Source organism: Sciurus vulgaris (genome assembly GCF_902686455.1).
Source record: "Sciurus vulgaris genome assembly, chromosome: 1".
Lineage (NCBI taxonomy): Eukaryota > Metazoa > Chordata > Mammalia > Rodentia > Sciuridae > Sciurus > Sciurus vulgaris.
In genome coordinates this window covers 64,060,759-64,084,777 of record NC_136461.1, presented here as the reverse complement: position 1 = coordinate 64,084,777, position 24,019 = coordinate 64,060,759, and the positions used below count along the sequence as shown (strand labels likewise).

Sequence of the window (24,019 nt, the reverse complement as noted above, 5' to 3'; positions counted from 1 at the left end):
CATCTCTTTGGGCCCCTCTCTGCCTGTCTGTTTCTGTTATGAGGTATGTGGGGTGATTGGGTGTGTCTGATTCTCTCCAGGTGAGTCTGTCTTATTTCCTGCTGTTTCTATTATTCTCTTTTACTCTACGTGCACCTTCCTGGCTCTGTTCTCCTGTGTGTGCCTCTCTGCACCTCTCCACCTCTCTCAGTTCGTCTGTCAGTGCCTTCCTCCTGGTCATTCAGCAAGCAGTGCTACATGATGACTTTTGTGGCTCTGGGCTCTATTGCTTCCATGAGCCCCTTCGATCATAGAAGAGAATATTAAAATATAGTTTATGACTATATCAGTATAAGACAAATATAACTCAGGCTGGATTCATTAATGTATATTCATTTTTCCCTCCTGTTTCAATAAAAAAATTAAAATTAGAACATTTCAAGGGAACCCAAAAAATGTTGTGGGTCCAAAGCATCGTGCCTATGAAAAGTCAGTCTCCCTCTCTCTTCTTCTTCTTCTCTCTCTCTCTCTTTCTCTCTCTCAACCAGAACACTGGTCTGCTGCTCCAGCCTAGAAAACTGTATGCAAGGTCAGCTAGTCCACTTTTGCTCTTGGCTTCAGAGCTAATGCTAATTTTTCCCTACACATTCTTTTATTTCTCACAGGTTACGGTGGTAACCCTTATCCCTTCCTTATGTTGGAAAGTTAAGATCTAAGGTGGTTAGCACTTCAGGATAGAAATCAGCTAAGTGTGTTCCTGGACACTATAGGTTCCGGTCAGGTATAAAGTCTCCTGTGACCAGGTCTAGTCCTCCAAACATTTGCCTTAGAATCCAGCTGAAAACCCAAGAAGTATCCCAATCTCCTTCCTGTCTTGTTCCCTGCCTTCCTGCTCAGAAAGCTACCTGGGTGAAGGCAGCAGGACTGTCCAAACACATGATGGAGGCCCGCCATGGCTGTACCATTTCTCTAAGGAGGCCCTGGAGTCTCATATGCTTTACCACTGGGCTTGACTGGTTGGAGGAATGGCAGGACAAGGACACATGGTGTGAGTAACAAGCACCTGGATTTGATCATCTGTGCCTGTGAAGACAAAGAAAACTTAGTGGAATTCTTAATAATAGTTTGCCTCCAAACCCAACTGTCATCCACACCATATCCTCCAGAGATAGTTTCTAGGTTTGATATTCAGTTTTTAAACTTGTTTTTATAATAGTTCTAATTAAAAAGTCTCCCCCCCCAAAAAAAAATCCCCAAGCCTTTTGCTATCTCCCTGGGAAATAGAATAAAATGAAATTGATTTTCTTCTTTATCAGCAAAGCTTGTAAATTGAAGGCGCAAATCCCAGGAAGCCAGCACATTAAACTTATCTTAATGTTGCTAATTGGACCAAAAAAAAGTCCCTTTTTTTCTTATTAAACCTTTGAAAAACAAGTAAATCCCACCTGTTAATACTTTATCTATCACCCTTTACCCCAATAAAATAGAAAAATGTCCAATGTGTTTTTTAAAAAAGATTTTAGTTTTGGAAAGATTATTTGGGTGTTTCTGGCCCCAAACTTTCCTTTTTGCTACTTTCTGCCTACAGCAATGTGCTCTTCCTATTTCTTTTCATTTGTTAATGGATTTTCCCTCTCTGATCCTTTGGTGTTACCTGCACACATTTACCTCCTAATTTCCTTCTGGTCTCAGAGACTTGTGAACAATTCACCTTATCTAAGACCAGAAGAAAAAATTAAAATTATAAATCTAATAATGGTAATACTTTAAAGCATAAATTTCTGTCCTTTCAACATCCTATGCATATCTAACTCAGTTCTCTGGCCTTTCCATTGGTTTGAACCAATCATAAAATTCTCATCTTCCAAGAGGCAAGGGCACAGAAAGGATGAATGACAAAGAGATTAGGTTCCTAATAACATATTCATGAAGGTTCCTTATACATGGTCACATGAAGTCTATAAATTAGGCTCGATCTGTGAAATTTCCAAACAATTTGAATCCCAATACCTGAAGAAAAGACACCCACAAATTTATTTATTGGATAGATATGACCAGACTTATTCAGAGAAGTTCACCTTGGGGAACACAAATGAAAGTCTATAAAAGAAACACTAAGGCTGACTCCTGTGCTTCTATTTCACTCCTCCTCCTGCCTCAGGAGCACTGAAGAAACAGAAAACCTGGGAGAAAAGGAGTTTTCTTGCATTAGAAAAGAATCTGACCATTTAAATTCATTACAAGATGTGGAAAGTTGACCTCTCAAACTTAAACTTAAGCAGGAAATCAAAAATGGCAAGATATAGAGAAGTACAGTTGTACCAACCAGGCTAGATCTTCCTTTTATTCCTAATTTCCAGAAAATACAGTAGGTCTTGACCTACTGTGCCTTCCCCTAAGTTGATGGGATAAAAGACATTGATTGGACTTTGTAGTGCGGCTCAGATGTGTATACCTCAGTGAGCTCTAGACCAGAGTACCTGAGTGTACTTGAGTTCATTTAAATAGAAAGTTTCCGTTATAACATTAAATTGATAGAAAAAGAATAAGAAATACTATTATCAATTCAGTTGACAAAGTAGTACATCAGAGTTCAATATGAATTTAAAAAAGAAAGGGTAGTTTTCTCTTTTATAGTAAAAACCAAATTTTCAAATCTCTATAACATCATTAAGTAATAATATCAAAGGGAGTAAAAAGTTAGAATCTAGCTCAAAGGTCTTGCCAGTGTCCTGGAACACTCTGGAACAGTGTGGAAGCCCAGAGGTCACTGGGGTGTGAAGTGAGGGGAAACAAAGTAGGAAAATACCACTATTAGGGGTTTCATATAGAAGCTTCTCCACAAGATAGTTTTGTAAGAACGTGTCCAGTGCTTAAAAAAATTGGTTTGGAAATATAGGTAATTCCTCTGACCTTAGAAAAATCTTAGTAAAACTTATTTCCTGAGAAATGGGAATTTTGCACCATTTAAAAATAAATTCTTACAGCATTATTGACAAAGCTTAAAACTGGAAACCACCTAAACACCTGATTATTAATATTGGCGAATACTCAATATAAAGTTTTAGGCAATACTAAAAATAATACTGCGATTTTAAAAGATTTCATGTGGGAAAATGTTCATAATACACTTTAAACAGATGATAAAAGATTAAGGTTCAATTGCATTATGCAATTATGCATTTTTCATGTATATGGTATCATATTTATTACATACACATACACACATACATACATGAATATGTATGTTTCTGTACGTTTCCTTTTCCCTCTTTTCCTCTCTCTCAAAATTCATCATAAAATCTTAGTATAACTGGTTTCTCAAGATAGGACAAAAGAAAGGAAATGAACTGAACAAGTGTAGTAAGAACTCATTCAGTAGGAAGAAGGAGAAAAAAGATGAGAAATGCATAATTTTTGTATTCTCAAATCCAGGGTAATTATAAATTATTTCTAATCCCCTTAAGTGACTTGAGGCAGTGGTTTTGGAATTAAAACAATTTAGATGGATCCTACCTTCTCCATTAGTCCTTTCCTACCTTTTCCATTACAGTCTGAAGACATTTCAGTTAAGCTAACAGCTGTAGCAGTGCCCCCTACAGCCCCTTCCCTGGTATAGTCTCATCACAGGTTCCCTTCCTCCCTTTCCTTGCTGTCCATTGTGTTAAAATTGTGTTAAGGATCTTAAATAATAATGGATCCAGGGCACGTCTACGAACTTTTTCTTGAAAACTCCTAAACAGGCACTGTAATTGTGTAGCACAGTGAGGTTTGGGACCTTCCCAAGGATCAAACATTTGAAAATGAAAACAAGATGCTGAATAAGGCCAAGCCACAACCAGTTTGTAGTCATTATTCTTTAGACCTGCTCTAGTGTTCTGGTTGAACAGAAGGGCGCTGTCTGTTGGTCAGATTTCATTTTCCAACAGTTTTCCCAGGGAACTTGACCCCACTTGAATTCCCATCTGTGTGCCTTTGAACACTGTGTGCTCTGTGCAGATGAGGAGCACAGGCATACTGCTGGGTGCTGGCCACAGCCTGCTGCAGGCTGCAAGCATCTCTGGCCAGCTTCCCTGCTGAGACACAGCCAGGGCTGCAATCCGACACCTTCCTCAGACAGCAGCCCAAGGAGGATATATTTTATGCCATTTATTCACCACTTTACTAACACAGAAAATGAACTCATAAGTAAGTGTGCTTTCGCTTAATGTTGTTTTTTCCTAAGGCTTCGAAGACAGAAAATTTGCAGACCCAAGAGAAAAATCCATATTGATTTCAAGGCAATATCTCAGGGCAATGATACCCTCAGTTAGAAGAGGAAAAAAGAAAAAAAAAAACAAAAACTGGAATTAAGGTATCCACACACATCAGTTAGTGGCCTTGCTACTTACTGCTCACATGGCTTTGGACATGTGATCCAGCCTCTGTGCTTCTGCTTCCCTATCTGCTAAATGGGATAATAATAAAAAGTACTGCAAGATTTATTTGATATTACAGATCAAATTTATAAATTGCTTAGATCAGTACATGGCACAAAGTAAGCATTAGTGTTTCATAAATAAAAATATAAATATATATACATACCATTGGACCCAAGGAAAAGACTCACTGGAGGGTAGGAAGGCAATATTCAGTGAGCATCTAGTCTGTGAGGTGATTTCATATATTATCTTATTCACCTTTATGACCAACAGGTAAACAGATATTATTTATCCCATTTTATAGAAAAGAAAATCAAGGCTCAAATAGAATAAAAAGAGACTTGCCCAAGTTTACACAGCTAGTAAGTTACTGAGCTGGAATCTGGGCAGAAATCTATCTGAATTCAAATCTTTGTACCATACAATGCACATATTAATGATGGTATTCACAGCTAGAACCGCTTCTGTCACATCCCATAGTGCATTCAACCCAACTCTTTGTCTCCAGTGGCCAGAACAGGGATGTGGAGCAGAAGGTCATCATCCCCCTGAAAGTAACAGGCATGAACTGAGCTCCCCAAATAGCACATTAGGTATTCATTTATTAAAAATAATAAATGCTGGGGCTGGGGTTGTAGCTCAGTGGTAGAGTGCTTGCCTTGCATGTGTGAGGTACTGGGTTCAATCCTCAGCACTGCATAAAAATAAATAAGTAAATAAAGATATTGTATACATCTACAACTAAAAAAATATTTTTAAAAAATAATAAATGCTAAATGGATGGAGTTGGAGAATATTATGCTAAGAAAATAAGCCAATCCCAAAAAATCAAAGGCTGAATGTTTTCTCTGATAAGTGGATGATGACACATAATAGGGGTGGGACGGCGGGGGTAAGAGAAGAATGGAGGAATTTTAGATTACACAGAGGGAAATGAGAGAGAGGAAAAGGCAGGGTATGAAAGATGGCGGAATGAGACAGACATCATTACCCTATACCCATGATTACATGAATGGTGTGAATCTACATCATGTACAACCATAGAAACAAAAAGTTGTACCCCATTTGCATACAGTGAATCAAAACGCAGTCTGTAAAAATAAAATTAATAAAATTTAAAAAAAATAATAAATGCTGAAAGTACTACATAAGAAATGTAATTCATCAACCAAACTGGAAAGGATATAACAGCCCTGGGATGAAAATAGAGCCTTTTGAGAGCATCAGTCACCAGTGTTTCTTTACTTAGTAACAACACATTTTTGAGACCATAACTCCATACCTCCATATTACTCAAACAAAAAATAAACATTTACAACAGATGAAATAAAACATAAATAGGAGTTCTGAAATTGCTTCCCACTTTCTACTTAGGAATCAGTGATTCAAATATAGTTAAGGGAGAAATGGAAAAGGGGAAAAAGGAGGGAGAAACAGAAAAGCAGAAAAAAGAAGCAAGAGAGGGAAGAAGTAAGCATAGGGGAGGGATAAAGGGAAGAACGAGTAAGAACAAAATATAAGAAAGGAGAGGGGAAATAGAGAATGCGCAAGATAAGAGTAAAGAAAGAAGAGACAGAACCGTGTTTACTGAACACCCACTTCTAAAAACTCTTAATGACAGGCAAACAGAACTCACCCAGCTGAGTTACCCACATCAAATGGCATCTGTGAAGATCTCTATTGTGTTTTACACACTTCTTCCTAAGACTTGCTATTTTATTTTTGAACTCTGCAGAGAATCAGGGAGGCTCCTGATGTCCTATCTGCCTGGTACAGTGACTGTGTTCCAGTTCTAGAAAGTGAAGAGGCCACCTGGAAAGTGCTCTATGTGAACTCCACTTCTGCCTGGGACATGACTCTGGGCACTGTGACTCTGAAACCAGCTCAAAATGCAGTGCTTACTTGACTGTGGCCACTACTGCCTCTGACAAGCCATGAAGAATGCAGGTCTTCCTTTCCCACAAAAGGCTCTTTTTCCCCCATTTCTTCTGCAGCAACATCCACTGTCATCCTTCCAAGCTCTTGAGGTTGTTGGGAAGTGCAGGCTGACTGATAGCAAGCATGTCTTCCAGCAGATTCCACCCTTGAGGATTGCAGACAGGAGATGACTGGAGGCAATTTTGTCATGAAAGAACACTGGGCTCAGGCATCAGAGCCACATTCAGCAGAGAGTCCCTTCCCGGTAAATCCACAGAGAAGCCTGTTCACTGCCATACTTTTTCACTTTTGTTGTTATCAGTTTTCCATCGCTCACTGTTTAAGTAAATATTAAAGGACTTCACATAGACTGTGGTTTTACAATTCCATTTCCTGGTTTGGCTGTGTGCATCAAAATGCAGTCTAGGAAAAGCCTCAGTTGTACAAAACCCTCCTTGGGGACCACCTGGTCTCCTCAGCCAGTGACAGTGACAAGTGGATGGATAAAGTAGTTATTAAACCTCAGCTGATTTTAGAAGTGGGAGGAGAAAGTTATATAATTGGGCTACAGAATGGATTAGCCATTCTAGACACTGACTTTAATGCTTAGAAAAATCTAAACATTCCTTTTGCCTGAGGGAAAGCACAGTGGGATGAACAGAAATATTTTGGAGCAAAATGCACCTGGTTTTAATATCTGGGTATACCATAAATACATTAGCTCTGTGACTTATATCAGGTTACTTGGCTTTCCTAAACCTTGGTTTCCTTTCATGAAAATAGAAGAAATAACACTTAGCTGGGTGCGGTGTGAGACTCCCTGGAGAGGCTGAGGCAGGAAGACCATACGTTCAAAGCCAGCCTCAGCAATTTAGTGAGGCCCTGAGCAACTTAGTGAGACTCTATCTCTAAATAAAATATAAAAATGGCCAGGGATGTGACTCAGTGGTTAAGTACCCCTGGGTTCAATCACTGGCACCAAAAAAAAAAAAAAAAAAAAAAAAAAAAAAAATGGGGGCTGGGGGACAGAAAGAAAGAAATATCAGCTAACATGAAAGGCTGTGGTGAGGAGTAAATAGGGGCTCATAGGTGTGGCAAGCAAATCTACTAAAATTACTTTAAAATCACATTGTTCTACCCCCACCCATTTTCTTTGTTCTTTCTTTTCCTTTCAAGTAGGTAAGAAAACCCTATCATTCTTTGTCTGCACAATTTGGGCCCCTCAGAAAGAAGAAGTAACCAGATGTCAACAACTCTTCTTGACTTAAGTAAACACTAAAGTCCATTGAAAACAGAGCAGTGATGCTGAAAGACACCACTTACAATAGCAACTAAAAATATTAAAGACTTAAGTGAGTAGATGCGGATAGAGATACAGACAGAAGACTCAATATTATAATGTTATAAAGACATCATTCATTCTCTATATCTATAATTTTAATGTAATTCATTAAAAAATATTAGAAATTTCTAACCCAATTTTAAAATTACATAGAAGAGCAAACAGATGTGCATGACATTCCTGAAGAACGAGGTGAAGGGGGTAAAGGAATGGAAGGAAACCTATCTCATCAGATTTAAAGCTTATTAAAAGCTTATTTAAAGTTTAAAGGTATAGAATATATTGATACATACACAGATATAAATATATATACACACAAACATATATATACCTGTGTGTATACAGACATGCATTCATATATGCATATGTACACACACGCACACACACACACACACACATACATACACACATGTCCTTAATAAACCTGTCATGAGCGAGGGGTCCTATTCATCTGTATCTTGAATATGGCCATTAGTTATCTCACCATTATTTATCCTTTACAGGGATTTATAATGATCCTCTGTCATCTACCGAGTTTCCATATATGCATGGATTCATTTCTGGCCTCTCTGCTGTGTTCCATTGGTCTGTTTATCTGTCTTTGTACCAGTACCACATTGCCAACATAAATATGCACACAAACACATAGACACACACATATGTTAAATTTCAGTAGAAAATATTTTTTAAGTAAGATACCAAAATATAAACCATAGGAATAGTTTAATAATTTTACCAGCTTAAATGTTTTAATTTATTAAAAGACATTACTTTAAAAGTGAAAATATAAATCACAAACTGAGAGTAGATATGGTATCTAGGTAAAAGTTATGAATAGACATTTCACAATAGATGAAACAGAAATATCAATAAACAAATGAAAATCTCCCAAGCTTAATTAATTTGACAAAAAGCTAAGTTGAACCAAAGTATAATTTCATACACACCAAGTTGAGAGCTTTTTAAAAATGCTGAGAAAAGCAAGTATTAGCAAAGATGTGGACCAGGACTTCTTATAGTCTGCTTATATTATATTAATAAGAACCATATTCTTAAAAAAGGAATTGTATTGTATTTAAGAAAATAATTTTGCATTAAATAGTAACATTAAAATTGTGCATAATCTCATTCAACAATGTCATTCTTGAATGTACATTTGGGACCTCCCTTTTATGCAGACACTAGAACTACAAGACAGATTCCACAGCATTATTCAGAATAGTCCAAGACTGGAACTAACCTCGAGGTCTACCAATAGTAGATAAACAAATCCACAGTGACTTAATCACACAATGGAATACTGTACCAAAGTAAAACTGAAAAACCAATTCATGCACCAGCATGGACAAATATCACAAACCTTGTGGAATGAAAAAGGTGACTTTCAGAAGAATAAACATAAATGATACCACTAATACAAAATTCAAAACCATGAGACATTAATAAACATTCTATTTAGAAGTATATACATATGGGGTAAAACTATTCAGAAAACTAAAAAACACAAAGAAATCATTCCCCTGGCAGTGAAAACAGGAAACTAAGCTATGGAGCTCTGAAAGGAGTTTCCCAAAGAAATGGTAAGACTCCATTTCCTAATGTGTGTAGTAGCCTCACGAGTTTGCATTATGTAATGCAAATATCCTTCACATACACTGTATATTGTGCATATTATTTTATATGCATAAAAATATTCACAAGTAATTTTGATGGACTTACAGGATGCAGTGAAAGCCAATAAGATGTTAGGAGAGGTTTGATGGGAGTCGTTTTCAGAGGATTCTTCACATTCTGAAAAGGTAACCAAATGCACTGTGTCTCTCTACTTTGCAAAGATATGATATAAAAACATAAAGCCTAGAAATGTTTTTGCCATTCCTTTCTTATAAAGGAAAAGCTCTTAGTTTTAATGTCATATTACAGTCAACAAAGCATAGAGGAAGAATGCTAAACTGAGGAACCAAACCAAACCTGAAGCTCACAGTACCTGTTGTCTACCGAAACACACGGATCAGTAAACCTCCTTATTGTCTAAAATGTGTAAGTACTAAAGGCAAGCAAGTTTCTTAAACACTAAGAAAACCGTCAACTAAGAAGAAAACAAAGCAGTACAGTTAGTGCCTGGTATACTCAAGAAGAGAAGAAACAAACTCATGGAAAGAGTTAGAAAAGAAAAAAGATTCAGGTGTTGCTCATGGGTCCTGGGCACTGTCCGAGACAAGGGATAGCTGGTCAAGTGTGGACAAACGAATAACGACCAGAACTTTGTGCTACCAGGTGAGGGTAGAACACCAAGAAAGGTTAAGGTTATTTTCTGCCATATGGGAGGGATGGGGGCATTAAAATAATTCAATATTTCAAAAAATATGCTATTTCTTGCATAACTGATCCAATATTCAAATCTACTACATAGGCAGAGCCCTAACCATAAATTTTTCTGAAGTAGACCTTGGAAGGCACTCATCTTCCTTGAAGAAGGGTTCATGATCACATAAGTTTCACTGTTGCATATTGCAACCTGTGTTTCTTGATTGATAATACACTTTAGCATATTAAAGTCTTGTAGCTAAATCTTTTCCTAAATGCCTTTGAGCAATGAACATTCCAGAGGAATATCTGTCAGAAGTCATGAAAGTTGGAAAACACCGTCTCCAGATAGCACAGTCAGCCTCTGTCTACAGGGATGCCATAGCATCATTCTCTCACCAGCAGAGAAAGCAGGGCCTTAGGCTGCTTTTCTTGAGGCCTCAGAGAGTGTGACATTTTTTCATCTTCTCGTGAAACAATGGACTTCTGCCAGGTTTGAACTGACCCCAAGATGGAGTTCAACATTCCCTGAATTTCAGCACTTCTGCTGTCATAGTAACAAACATTGGTCACAGGTTTTACCAGAAACTTTAAATCACAAGAGTTTGTTAGGAAAAGGTTCAGAAAGCACCATGGGAAAGCACCCCCTTTCCACTCCCATCCTTTAAAATACCCTTGTTTGCATTTTCCTTCAGAGATTAGAAATCAGACCGAGAAGACTGGTGCTAGCATTTTAAAAATAATATCAGAATAATATCAGAATGTAATAAGTTCAGACTTGAGAACTGCTGACATTCTTCTATTGATTGAAGAGGTTTGGGCTACAGAAATAGCTTTCACTCATGTTCCACTCAAGATTCTGGAATTGCTTACTTGTGGATTCCTGATAGGGAATGATGAGAAATGGGAGAGGAAGCTGATCAGAGATAAGGTGGAGCAAAGTGAAATGCCCAAAATACTGGGACTCGGGGAGGGTGGAGGCAAACTCATAAAAGACTGCCCCAGGTTTGCTCCAGCCACTGTGCTGTTAAAATAGTTACAGAGACAGACTTCACAGCGCAGTCCTGTGTCTTACCTTTGCACAGCAAGTACATTTTTAAAAGTGGGTAAATTAGAATTTTTATAAAACCTTTAAAAATTTAAGATGAGTTGGAATAGGTTCAGTCAGAATCTAATATTAAATTGAAAAATAAGGATGTAAACTTGCTTATACGTGCATATATTATGTATTTTATATATACACGTAATTTACCCACACATGCAAACATGTATAATCGATGAATAGTTTGAAGGAGTTTTACATTATTCAGAGATAACAACTAAGCAAAACCCCCTAGAACTATGAACATATTTTGCAAAAAAAAAAAAAAAATTAGAAAGGAAAATACTAAAATATTAACTATGTCTGACTTTGAATGTCAAGATTATAAGTTGGTCTTTTTCTTCCTTTTAGTTTTATGTATGTTTCAAAGATCCTGTGATAAATGGGGCTCTTGCCTCCAGGCCATATAATACATTACTGCTGAATGAAGCAGTGACAAGGCAGCCAGAGAGTTTAGCAATAGCCTTGCACAGAACATGAAGCACAGGATGGCATAGACAGTACATGGTCTATGAGGAAGATGAACTTCTACATACATCATTCTATCACAGAAGTGTAGCAGAATTTACTCACATATCTGAAGAGTGGATCTATGAATTGTTTTCAGTTTTCCCTTTTATGTATAAGGCTATAAATATTTTTGCTCAAATTTTACTTTTTTATTTTTAAAAATAATGTCCCAAATTTAGGTCAATGGATCAGTAATATCAGTATCTTATAATTCCTATGCTTGTTGTGGTTTTGCTTTCCATATTGCTATTCTGGCAAATATTCGTACCAAGAATTCATAAAAAGGTGCATCTGAACTTTTTAACTTGAAGCATTATATTTTATTTTATTCTATTTAACCTTTACTGATTTAACAAACAAAAATAGTCATCATTTTTAATGTCTGTCTTCTTTGATTGCTAGGAAGGGTTTCACCTTTTGTTATAATTTTATTTACCATATTAGAATTTCTTATTTTATGAATTATTCCTTTCTGCTCTATTATCTATTATGTTCTGGTATTTTTCTTCAAATAGATAAAAATATATAGATACATATATAGATATCTTTAAGTTTATATATACATAAACTGTCTACATTAAAGTTACTAACCAATATTTATCGTGACTATTTTTCTGGTTTGTATGTTAATTTTGAATATGATAAATGTTATCTGACTTTTCCTATTTCTTCTTTGCTTTTAAACTTTCAAAGTCCCTTCCTATTCAGAGATCAAATAAATATTCACTAAATTTCCTTGGAGATTTTTATGATTTTTTTTCCATTTAAATTCTAATCCATGTAGATTTTTATTTCTGTCAATGAAATGAGATGAAAATACAACTTGATGTTTCCCCAGATATCTAATTTTCTCAACATTCTTTTTCTGGCAATATCTTCTTTATTGAATAGACTAAATTATTCTATATACCAGAGTATTTTTTTATAAGAGAAAATTGTTATTTTTAAGGTTATAAATGTAATGAAAATCTTGTCACTGAAAGGACTACAAACTGAACCCTTTTGTCACTTTTTTAAATGGCCACTCCTCCTCACACCTACCCTTGCTACATTATGTGAATAGTCATCCACCGATCAAGTTGCCTAAAGTCAGGTACAGCTCTCAGCTTCTGTTTTATATAGGCTTTCTCTGTTATTCTATCACTGCAGTGACCCATCAAACTTGTGAGGCCATTGAATTCCCCCTATCCTCCTACTGTTCACAATTCCTAGGGCACAAACATCAGGTCAATCAGTTTCAAGACATTCTGTGGGATTCCTGGGACAGCCAAGGGCTTGCCATTTAAGAGGATGGCACCTGATGATAATGGACTCATCATTCTGCCCCAGTGGGGAAAAAAGAACATTCTGGCACTCCTTCAGAGAGTGTCACTAAGGTAGGAAAGCTAGTCAAGGTTCAAGTACAGGTGTAATGAAAGAACACTGGACTCTTCATGAGGAAGCCTGAGGCTTCCATCCGGATTTAGCCTCAAATGACCTTGGAGATGTCATTGAAATTAATGGCATCTTGAGTGTCTTATCCATAAAATGAATGAGCCTGACTAGTGGAGAATACAGTTTGGAACTTCACAAGCAAATCATGCCAAGATATTTAGTTGGGCTTGAATGGCGTTTTAACTTTTTAACATGATAGGAAATTGCACTCAGTTACTCAGTTTCTAGAAGTCCCTATTGTTGTCATGCAGCTGGTTTCACTCACTTGTTCTCAGAAGGGTCTAAATGATCTCTAAAGTCCCTCCCAATGTTATCAATGCATTCAGTCTCTCCGAAATCCACACTGGCTCTCCTTTCAAAGTACACCTGAAATCTGAACACTTCTCAGGACCCCACAGCTACCACCCTGCTCCCAGCCATGGCCAGGATCACTGCAGTGGTCCCTAATGGGTCTTCCACCCTAGCTATGCCACAGTCTTTTCCATCAGAAAGTGCCAGAATGGTCTTTTTTTTTTTTTTTTTTTTTTTTTTTTTTTTTGTGGTGCTGGGGATTTGAACCCAGGGCTTTGCCTGTGCTTGCGAGGCAAGCACTCTACCAACTGAGCTATATTCCCAGCCCAGAATGGTCTTTTAAAGCATAAAGTTGTCATGCAAATTTCACCTAATAAGAGACAGCTACTCTGGTCTGGCCTCCCTGTTGAAATAGCATGTTTTCCATACTCCTGATCATACTTGCCTGACCCCATTTCCAGATAGAAAAATCCCCTTGTCAAATATTATGTGGGGCTGGGGTTGTGGCTCAGTGGTAAAGCGCTTGCCTAGCATATGTGAGGCACGGGATTCGATTCTCAGCACCATATAAATGAATAAAATAAAGGTCTATCAACATCTAAAAAATTTTTTTAAATATATTATGTGATGTTCTTTTATGCTGTGAGTTTTGTTTTGTGTTGTTTTGGATCCTTTCAGTCCACAAGAGTGTAAAATCACTGAGGACAGGCATTTTTAACAGAATAATTCTAAGCTGTAAATAAGATTTTTCTCTCTCTCCTACAATAAATTCTTCTGGGGCTGGGGAGATGGCTCAGCTGGTAGAGTGCTTGCCTTGCAAGCACAAGGCCCTGAGTTCGATCCCCAGTACCGCAAAAAAATAAATAAATAAATAAATTCTTCTGGTTCTAAGAAGTTAAATCAGTGAAGCTGCATCTCAAAATGGAGATAGAAATTCTTCTCCCACTCCAGGCAACTGCTCTATACCCTCTCAATAGCCTGCAAAATTCCCAGCAAGGGCTGGAGAGAATTTTATGTGACAAGTCTACAAAGACCCAAGTTGAAATAGGAGGGAGACTTCTTTTCCTCATCCATCAAATAAGGAATAGATACAAGAATCAATTTTATAAAACAAACAAGGCAGCCAGGTCCAAGAGCAGACTGGGCATGCTCCTATGAAATAGGTCAAAGTTACATGGTATCATCTATGTTCTTTAAGTCCTTCATCCCTTGGGGCCATCTCCAGGTTTGTTTGCTGAATTCAAATACACAGATAATAAGAGCTTTTGTTTCTCAAGAGTAATACATTCTCTTCCAAAGACTACAAAAGGTCAAATCCCCTCAAACCTGAGCTGCTTGCAATAGCTCTTGGATAAATCTCTTTCAAATGTGGGCTGAATGAGGACACACAGCCCTTGCAAAGGTGACCAATCTCATTGAGACGGGACATTCTCACCTGCACCTGCTGCCCCTGGCCATTCCCACCCTTCCCTCCAGCTTTCCAACCTGCCTTTGACTCAAATCTGGCTCAAGTCTGGTCACAGACATATATTTCACAGACCAACACCATCTAGAAATAAAATGGATAAAGAGAGATGGCTGCCAACTTTCTACCTTGTCAATTTCAAATACATTGATGACATATTTTGGCACACTCACAAGAAAAAAAAATATAAAGGTACATAATCTCAAAATGAGCCTAATAATTTTAATTTTACAAAAGTCTTCTTTGTTGTATGTCATAGAAATTTCCTTGGGAACCAGTGACTGGGAAGCATTGATGTAAGTGTCTCTGAATCTCTTCTCTGGTATGACGAGATCTCAGTGTGATGCTCCACTGGGAAGACGGAATGTGATTCTAACGGGACACTTCACATTAGAGCAAAAGAGAGTCTGAGTCTCTCTCTCTCCCCCACCACCCCCCAGGTGTCAGGCACACATGCATTACGGTGTCCCCTCTAAGTCAGCACTCCAGAGCACTTAGGATCTAGGAGAAAAGAAAGACTCATTATCAAGGTCTTGAATTTTGGAAGGTGTCTTCCCAGTGGATGTGACCCAGTCCAGGGTCTCTAGAAAAGGAGGTAACTAGCTTTCATTTTTTTTCTATTCCTTTCAGAATCCTTCAACAGCTTTTGCTGATCAGCAAATGGTACCTGGTAAGTGACTGAATATGCATGGTCTTGTATTAAAAGAGTCACGGTAGAATGGCAAATTCCACTATAACTAGTTAGCTACCAAATAAAACTTCAAATCAGAAGATACACTCCAAATTTCTCTGACATACAAGCTAAAAATGGCCCTCCAATATTTTCTTCCAGTTGGAGGGGGTACCAAAAAAGTGTGTATATGAGGTGACCTTCATTCCAGTGTGAACACTAGTGACTGCAGCTGGGCAGATAGCCAGGCCCTCTTCCCTGGGCTGACCATGACGCCACCTGCCTGGCATCTGAAAGCATCTTCCCAATTTCTAACCAGATGGATAGAAGCTCAGAAAAGATCAACGGCAAAGAGAAAGGGGAAGATGGAGAAGAAACAATCAGATGAAGCCAGGAATGCAGTCATGACCCACAGTTCATCACACAGGTCTGCATGCTTTGCTCTCTAGTTGCAAAATTGGTTTTGGGCTTCTTAACAGATCACCATAGCTTATAGTCTAAGAACAACAATAACAACCAAAGGTCAAATTTTCATCCTAAAATAAAATAGTTTTCCTCTATTAATAACATTAAATCTCATGGAGCAATTAAACATGTAACATAGAATGATCCAAGGCAGCACACAGTGCCAAAATGTGAGGTTCTAGTGATGGAGTGATTGGAGTGATCCAGGTGGGAGAGTGGCATCAAGGAGCGATGAGAAAGATGTTAAGATAGAGAGGTCTGACAAAGCGTCCCTCAACCAAGCCTCATAAGACAGGTGCCTCAGGCTGAGGCAGAACAGCCCACAGATTGCCTGAAAGAGAACAGGATTTTGTCAAAAATCATAGGAGAAAAGGGGGTAAAGTTTATTCAGTCATCAGATAATGCCCTTAATTTCTAGCAAGTCTATTTTACTTCCTAGGTATTTTCTTTACTTGGATTGTTGTCAAACTACTATGGGAAATATTAAGCTAGTTAAGAATAAAATGTCCCCTTAGAACTTAGTGCATAAGGATGGCAGCTTTGAGATATTGGGATTCAATTCATTTTTCTCCCTTCCAATCAAGATCACTGGTGCATGGGTGGCCCCACTTGTTTCATGAAATACTAAAGGGAAGACTGACTGCTCCCCAGAAGGGCTCACAAACGAAAGGGTTCCACTCACAGAATCAGCCTGTCCTCCCAGCCTCAGCACCCTGGTGGTGGAATGGATTGCTTTTACTCTCCATTGCTCTTGAATCTCCATCAAGCATCATCAAGACAGATTCAGCAACTGCTCAACAATCCCACCTCTATTTCTCCATGTCACTGATGGAGAGTTTTGTGTGGCCTCAGTGAAATTAATGGCAAATCCATTTAGCAAAGCAAAACAAATCTTGAATTAACAAACAGCACTGCTACCACTTCTTGGTTTATTAGTGGAGAAAGATGTATTTCGTGCATTTTCTTCAGTTCAATATCTTATCTGTATCAAAATGAGGAACAAAGAGCTCATCACATCAATAATGGAATTTCAAGCAGCTGTGGGATCGGGACTACAATTTTCTTCCCTACATAAATGGAGATCTGTGAGTGCTACTGGGAGTAGACTTTTCAGATTAATCAATTAAAAAATTATAAAGCATTTTGGTCGCTGAGTCAGGTGGACATGAGAACATCACATGCTTCCCTTCTCCCTTATACTGCTGAAAGTAGAAAGCTGAAATCTTTTTTCATGAGATATTGACTACATCCTCATATCAAAGCAGCCACAGTCATTACAGAGTCAGCCAGTCTTTCTGTAAGAAATCCTATCTAGGGAGGATTTATAGAATATTGGCTGCTTTTGATTCACAAAGAGCTGGTTTTAAAGCTGAGGTCTCAGTTGCCTTGAATTCATTTCATTTGCATATTACACATAGTCAGAGCAAAGCCACTTCTTGGGTTTCTGACCGTTCGCAATTTTACAGAGGTGATAATTAAGATAACAGTCTACTTTTCTTTAGAAAATGTGTATTCTTTTCAAATGTAAGGATTATGAAGATCAGATTCTTATTCAGCCTCAGTGCTAACATATTTTCCCTCAAAAATCTGTATTGTATTTTCATGTGGGTGCTGAAGAAAAGGTGGTAAAAATACAGCAAAAATGGTTACAGGTGCTCTTCTATAGCAAGGAGAAGGAAAAAGCAAAGTAGAAGGAAAAATTCAGTGATGGACACATCTCTGCTTCATCTGACTTTGGATGGATCTTAGACAGGATGGGAAGGGAGGTGACAGAGGAGGCAACCTAACAAAATCCTAAGTGTACTAATGACCAAGTCAAGAAAGGTCAGTGAGAGCTGGAAGGAGGCACAAGCAAGGGCTCATGATGGAGAAGCTGGACCTTGAGGATCCATAACATGGGGAAGGAATCAGAGACCTGGGTCAGAATCACCAGAATAGAGGAAAGAGATCCCAGCGGACACTAGTTGTCATGATCTGGAGTACTACTGGAAGGAAAGTTGGGATGCTTTTGCATGACTTGGTACCCAGACAAGATTGGGAAGTAAATTAGAACAGAGGGACTTTCATGTTTGTATTGCCAGTTCTCTGACCATTCACATGCTGCCTTTCAACAAGACCTGAACCTGGACTTACATTGGAAACAACTCAAAGAAAATTCTTCCCTGGGTCACTTCCTTGGGGCTGATAAGCAGCTGAACCTGAGATTATGTGCTGCCACAAAACCTAATCCATGGATGGAGAGATGTGTGACTGAGAAATCAGTTAGTTTTAAATTTTCTAGTCTGGATTATCTGTGCCCCAAGTAGGACAGAAGGGAACACAGTCAGTGACTGGGATACTCACTGGAAGGATGGCAGCAGGAGGTTTAGATAGGTGACTAGAAGAAGATGGAGCAGATGGATGAGAACTGTGTATAGGACCTACTGAGCCAATTGCTAGATGATGTTCTAGGAGCATCTGCTGCTCTTTAATCCTGAGGGACCAAGTCTCATCATCTAGGCTTTAGAGGGCCTTGTCTATACAGGCAGGAAAGCACATCTGCTGTCCCAGGAGCCTGTACTCCCTGTGTACACAAGTACAGCTGGGTTCAGCCAGGATGCAGGGTTTGGCACCCAAAATACAGGGCTTCAGCCTTTCTGAGACAATTTCCTTTGAGACCGACCACCTTTCTGAAGCAACGGCAAGAGTTCTGACAGTGGAGACTTGGGAGTGTCTACAGGCCTACTTGAGAGAGTCATTCTTAAGCTGAGGAAGATAGCATGTCCTGGGAAATAAAGGTGAGGGTTCCCAGAGGACTAAAGGTGTTTAGTCCTCTGCCTCCTGGGCTGCTTTCTTTATCAGTGTATTCCATGCAGTGAGAGCACTTGCCAGAGAGAAGGTGCCCAATGATACCTGGTGAATGAATGAATGAATTCTACAACATTCAGTTTTCTACTACTATCTATATATAGATGGTCAATGTTACAATTTCTTCCTCTGCAAAATTTGTGGAATTTGACCATGATCCAGAAAAATTTGAAGAATTCATTTTACAGCCCATTTGCTTAGAACCAAAAGCATAGTGTTCCTGACTGTGATCCTCAGACCATTCACCAGTAAGACTGCAGATTCCTGGGACCTCATGGGATCTACTGCATCAAAGTCTCTGGGTGTATGTGTGTATGTGGCAGGAGTAAGCATAAGAATCAGAAGTTCTCACAAGCAGTGCAGGTGATACTCAAACATGCCACAATGTGAGAAACACTGAGACTTAACAGTTACTGAAAATAGTACATTTCTTACACTAAGCATGAGACTTCATGCATAGTCTCAGATAGTCCTTACAACCATCCTAGGAGGCAAGTATAAGCCTCCTTATTTCATAGATAAGGAAACTGACATAAATAAGATCACAATGGCCAGTAAGCAGCTGAGCCAGGATCCATCCCAGGTCTGCCTAAGCCCAAAACCCTACTCTTACAAACTGGAATGAATTAAGTGAATGCCAGTTACAGATCGTATACTAAGTGAAATATTTTGTGTCTCATTTTCAGTCTTATTTTTCTTTAAATTTGCTTAAGTATATGCCTGTGGTGAAGAACTGAGAGGAAATAAGGTTGCATTTAGTGGACATGTGTATTCTCACAGCCTGTCAATATGAGGGGCAGTAGGGAGAAAAAAAACAGAGGAGAATGGCAGGAGTACAATGTTTGCTCACCAAAGTGAAATGTTACAACTAAATTATGTAGACTTGATCGAAAATATTTAGCAAGACTGTGATATTACCCCCAAACACACTTAGGACATGACACTGTACCAGAAGCACCATCCCACATAACCATTGCCCATACAAGTAACTTCCATGGCCAGTATAGCCACAGTTGGTCTCAAAATACTGAATTGTGCTAAAACAGATGTATGCACATACATATGTACACACACACACACACACACACACACACACACACACACAGACTCACAGAAGCTATCAAACCAATTTTTTTATTATATTTACTCCAGTAAAAAATTGTCCTATTTTTTCCTCTTCAAGGCAGTTATCACTATCAAATGTCACCTGTATAAGCACTCCTACAGCAAAATGGTATTGAGTTCTATTGCTGGATGTGTGAATTGTGTCCTGATGCTCCTGAAACTGTTAACTGGTTTCATATAAGTAGGAATAGATAACTGATGTTTTGTAAACCAGAGGGATGAAGACCATTCCTTAAAGATACGACTAAAATCCAGTAGAAAAGCACTGACTTACATTTACAGTCAAGAGTCTGTGGGTAGGGTTCCATCACCAATCAGTTTGGTGTGGGGTCCAAAAATGACTTGCCCATCTTTTTTTAATCATTGGTCATAATATCTACAATTTGGGGGCAGGGTTCCATGAGTTAAGACAATAAACACAAGAGCTTAACCACAGAAGTTGTTATTCTAAGTGATGAGTAAGGATCACGTCTGAGCAAAACCAGGCTTAGCTTTAGATTCCAGGCACTCCTGGCACTCATCCCAGCTCCGACTGAGCCGCTCCCCTGGAAGCTATTCCACGTACTATCTAGAAAGACGGATTTAAGTAAGTGATTCCTGCAAGGTACTTTGAACAACTCACAGAAAGAGACATTTGAAGCGCAAATTATTATTTCTATAGGAGGTATTACAAGAGGATGGCAGCGGCAACCACGATTACTATTCAGTGATGAATCTCCTTAAGTGCACATGGTGAACGTGCTTGGTGAACTGAAGTATTTCATGGGTCTTAAAGGTTTAAACTAATAACACCTATATAGTTACTAAGATAATTTGATGACTATAATATAGAGAGATAGATAGGTCCATTACAATAAATGAAGCCAGGGCAGTAATAAGAAAAAAAAAATTCAAGTTACCGGTACTCTGCAGATGTGGCTGCCTGAAGGTAACCCCAACTCTTTCCTGACACCTCCCTGCTTGCGCTAAGTAACAGAATTTCAGACTGTTACTGACTTGCTAAGAAGTTTCCTTATCTGTAAAATGAGGGGCCGGGAGTAAAGGCTCCTCCCATCTGTATGAGTACACACTGGTCCTGTATATTGTGCAAAATAACATCTTATCCAACTCGACACAGGACTTTTGGCAACCTCCTCTTATCTTCCCACTTCAGCTACCCTGATTGCAGCAGTTACATTTAATATAACTTGTCCATCCAATGCCTCTCAGTTGCTGTTTCAGTTCAAACCTCTTTCTACTCGGACTAAAAGTCATTCTTTGCAAGATGCCACTAAGGCACAAAGGCTCATCAACAGATGGAAGGTGAAGAAGAGTCCTTCCCAGGCCCACAAAGGGTGACCCTGACTGAGGTAACAAGTCTACCATGTCAACAGAAACAGCATGTCAACTGCTAGGTTGAACAACAGAGAAGGAAAGATGGTGTTCAGAGAGGCAAAATGTGTTTACCCAGCAACTGCCAAAAGAATGAAACTCTGGAGCTGAGAACCTAAACCAATTCCATTGCCACAAAGGTATCTGGTTTTGCAGAATATAAATATTTTGTCATTTTTCCCAGAGTTTCAGGATTAATCATCGTATTAGTCAGGGTTCTCCAGAGGAATAGGACAAATGCGCATCAATGAAAGAACAGTTGACCAAATTATGATGTATCCAAACCAATATAAGAATAATTAGATAAATATGAGTATAACCAGACCATGTTCTACAGAACTATTAAAAGACAGAGACCCTGGGCTGGGGCTGTAGTTTATTAATAGAGCACTTGCCTAGCACTTATCAGGCCCTGGATTCTATCCCAAGCACTGGAGGAAAAAGAGAAAAAAAAAATACAGAAACTTGGGAGATGTTAGTCAAAAGACACAAAATTCCAGTTAGGAGGAGTAAGTTCAAGAGGTGTACTGTACAATGAAGGGACAATAGTTCATAACATTACATAACAAGTACATACTGTATATGTGAAAATTGGAAAGTGGTTAGATTTTAAGTGATCTCATCACAAAAACAAAAGTAACTGAGGTAATGCATATGCTGATTATATTGACTTAGCCATTCCACAATGCATACGAATATCAAAATGTCATGTTGAACATAAATATATACAATTTACTTGTCAATTATAAACCGTTTTAGGGGCTGGGGATGTAGCTCAGTGGCAGAGTGCTTGCCTGGCATGTGTGAGGAACTGGGTTCAATCCTTAGCACCACATAAAAATAAACAAAGACATGCTGTCCATCTACAACAAACACCAAAAAAAAATTTAAGCCTTTTTAAAAAATTGTAAAGTCACATAAAAATTAACCTTGATGGATGGTCACAGTACATTATCAAGATAAAAAACAAAAGAACCAAATTACATTCAGGGGGAAACCAATACGGATATCAGCACATTTTTCAATCCAGACCCTAAAAGCTAGAAGGTCCTGGAACAACATTTTTCAAGCCCTGAAAGAAAATGGATGCCAACCAAGAATCTTATACCCAGCAAAACTTACCTTCAAATTTGACGATGAAATAAAATCCTTCCATGATAAACAAAAGCTAAAAGAATTTACAAAAAGAAAGCCAGCATTACAGAACATTCTCAGCAAAATATTCCATGAGGAAGAGATGAAAAACAAAGAAGCAAATCAGCAAAGGGAGGAATTATCCTAAAGGAATTGTCAAATAAAGGAGAAAACAAGTTGTGTCAAACAAATAAATAAACAAAATTTAAAAAATGAACCAAATGACCGGGAAACCAAATCATTTCTCTATAATAACCCTGAATGTTAATGGCCTGAATTCATCAATCAAAAGACATAGACTGGCAGAATGGATTAAAAAGAAAGATCCAACAATATGTTGCCTGCAAGAGACTCACCTCATAGAAAAAGATACCCATAGACTAAAGGTGAAAGGATGGGGAAAAACATACCATGCACATGGACTCAGCAAAAAAGCTGGAGTATCCATCCTCATTTCCGATAATGTGCACTTCAAGCCAAAGTTAGTCAGAAGGGATAAAGAAGGACATTTCATACTGCTTAAGGGAAGCATAAATCAGCAAGATATAACAATCATAAACATCTATGCCCCAAACAGTGGCTCATCCATGTATGTCAAACAAATCCTTCTCAACTTCAGAAACCAAATAGAACATAACACAATAATACTAGGTGATTTTAACACGCCTCTCTCACCACTGGACAGATCTTCCAGACAAAAATTGAACAAAGAAACCATAGATCTCAATAACACAATCAATAATTTAGACTTAACGGACATTTATAGAATATACCATCCAACCAAGAGCGAATACACTTTCTTCTCAGCAGCACATGGATCCTTCTCTAAAATAGACCATATATTAGGCCACAAAGCTAATGTTAGCAAATACAAGAAGATAGAGACCCTAGCATGTATTCTATCAGATCATAATGGATTGAAGTTAGAAATAAATGAAAGAGTAAAACACAGAAACTATTCCAACATCTGGAGATTAAACAATATGCTATTATATGATGAATGGATAACAGAAGATATTAGGAAGGAAATTAAAAAATTCTTAGAGGTAAATGAGAACAAAGAAACATCATATCAAAATATCTGGGACACTATGAAAGCAGTACTTAGAAGGAAATTTATTTCATGGAGCGCATTTAATAAAAGAAGTAAAACTCAACAAATAAACGACCTAACACTACAGCTCAAAGCCCTAGAAAAAGAAGAACAGAAAGCACCAAAAGTAGTAGAAGACAGGAAATAGTTAAACTCAGAGCTGAAATCAATGAAATTGAAACAAAAGAAACAATACAAAAAATTGACAAAATAAATAGTTGGTTCTTCGAAAAAATAAACAAAATTGATAAACCTTTAGCCACACTAACAAAGAGAAGACGAGAGAAAACCCAAATCACTAAAATTCGGAATGAACAAGGAAATATCACAACAGACAGGATTGAAATACAAAACATCATTAGAAGCTATTTTGAAAATCTATACTCCAACAAAATAGAAAATTTCGAAGACATCAACAGGTTTCTAGAGACATATGAATTGCCTAAACTGAACGAGGAGGGCATAAACAATTTAAATAGACCAATTTCAAGTACTGAAATAGAAGAAGTCATCAAAAGCCTACCAACAAAGAAAAGTCCGGGACCA

General features: G+C 38.1%; 1 protein-coding gene across 11 annotated transcripts in view; it reads right to left on the bottom strand.

The window, feature by feature from the left end:
- ST6GALNAC3 (ST6 N-acetylgalactosaminide alpha-2,6-sialyltransferase 3) overlaps window positions 1-24,019 on the bottom strand; it is a 576,783-nt gene that overhangs the window by 380,710 nt on the left and 172,054 nt on the right. For 2 of the 11 annotated variants that reach the window (XM_079129188.1, XM_079129187.1), the window contains exon 1: window positions 6,303-7,258. The exons of 8 other annotated variants lie outside the window; for them this stretch is intronic. In XM_079129188.1, coding sequence (XP_078985314.1) covers window positions 6,303-6,527 — 225 coding nt within the window. In that variant the 5' untranslated portion in view covers window positions 6,528-7,258. Of the gene's footprint in view, window positions 1-6,302; window positions 7,261-24,019 lie in introns of those variants that run through there. One more of the 11 variants, XM_079129184.1, reaches the window with a different exon arrangement.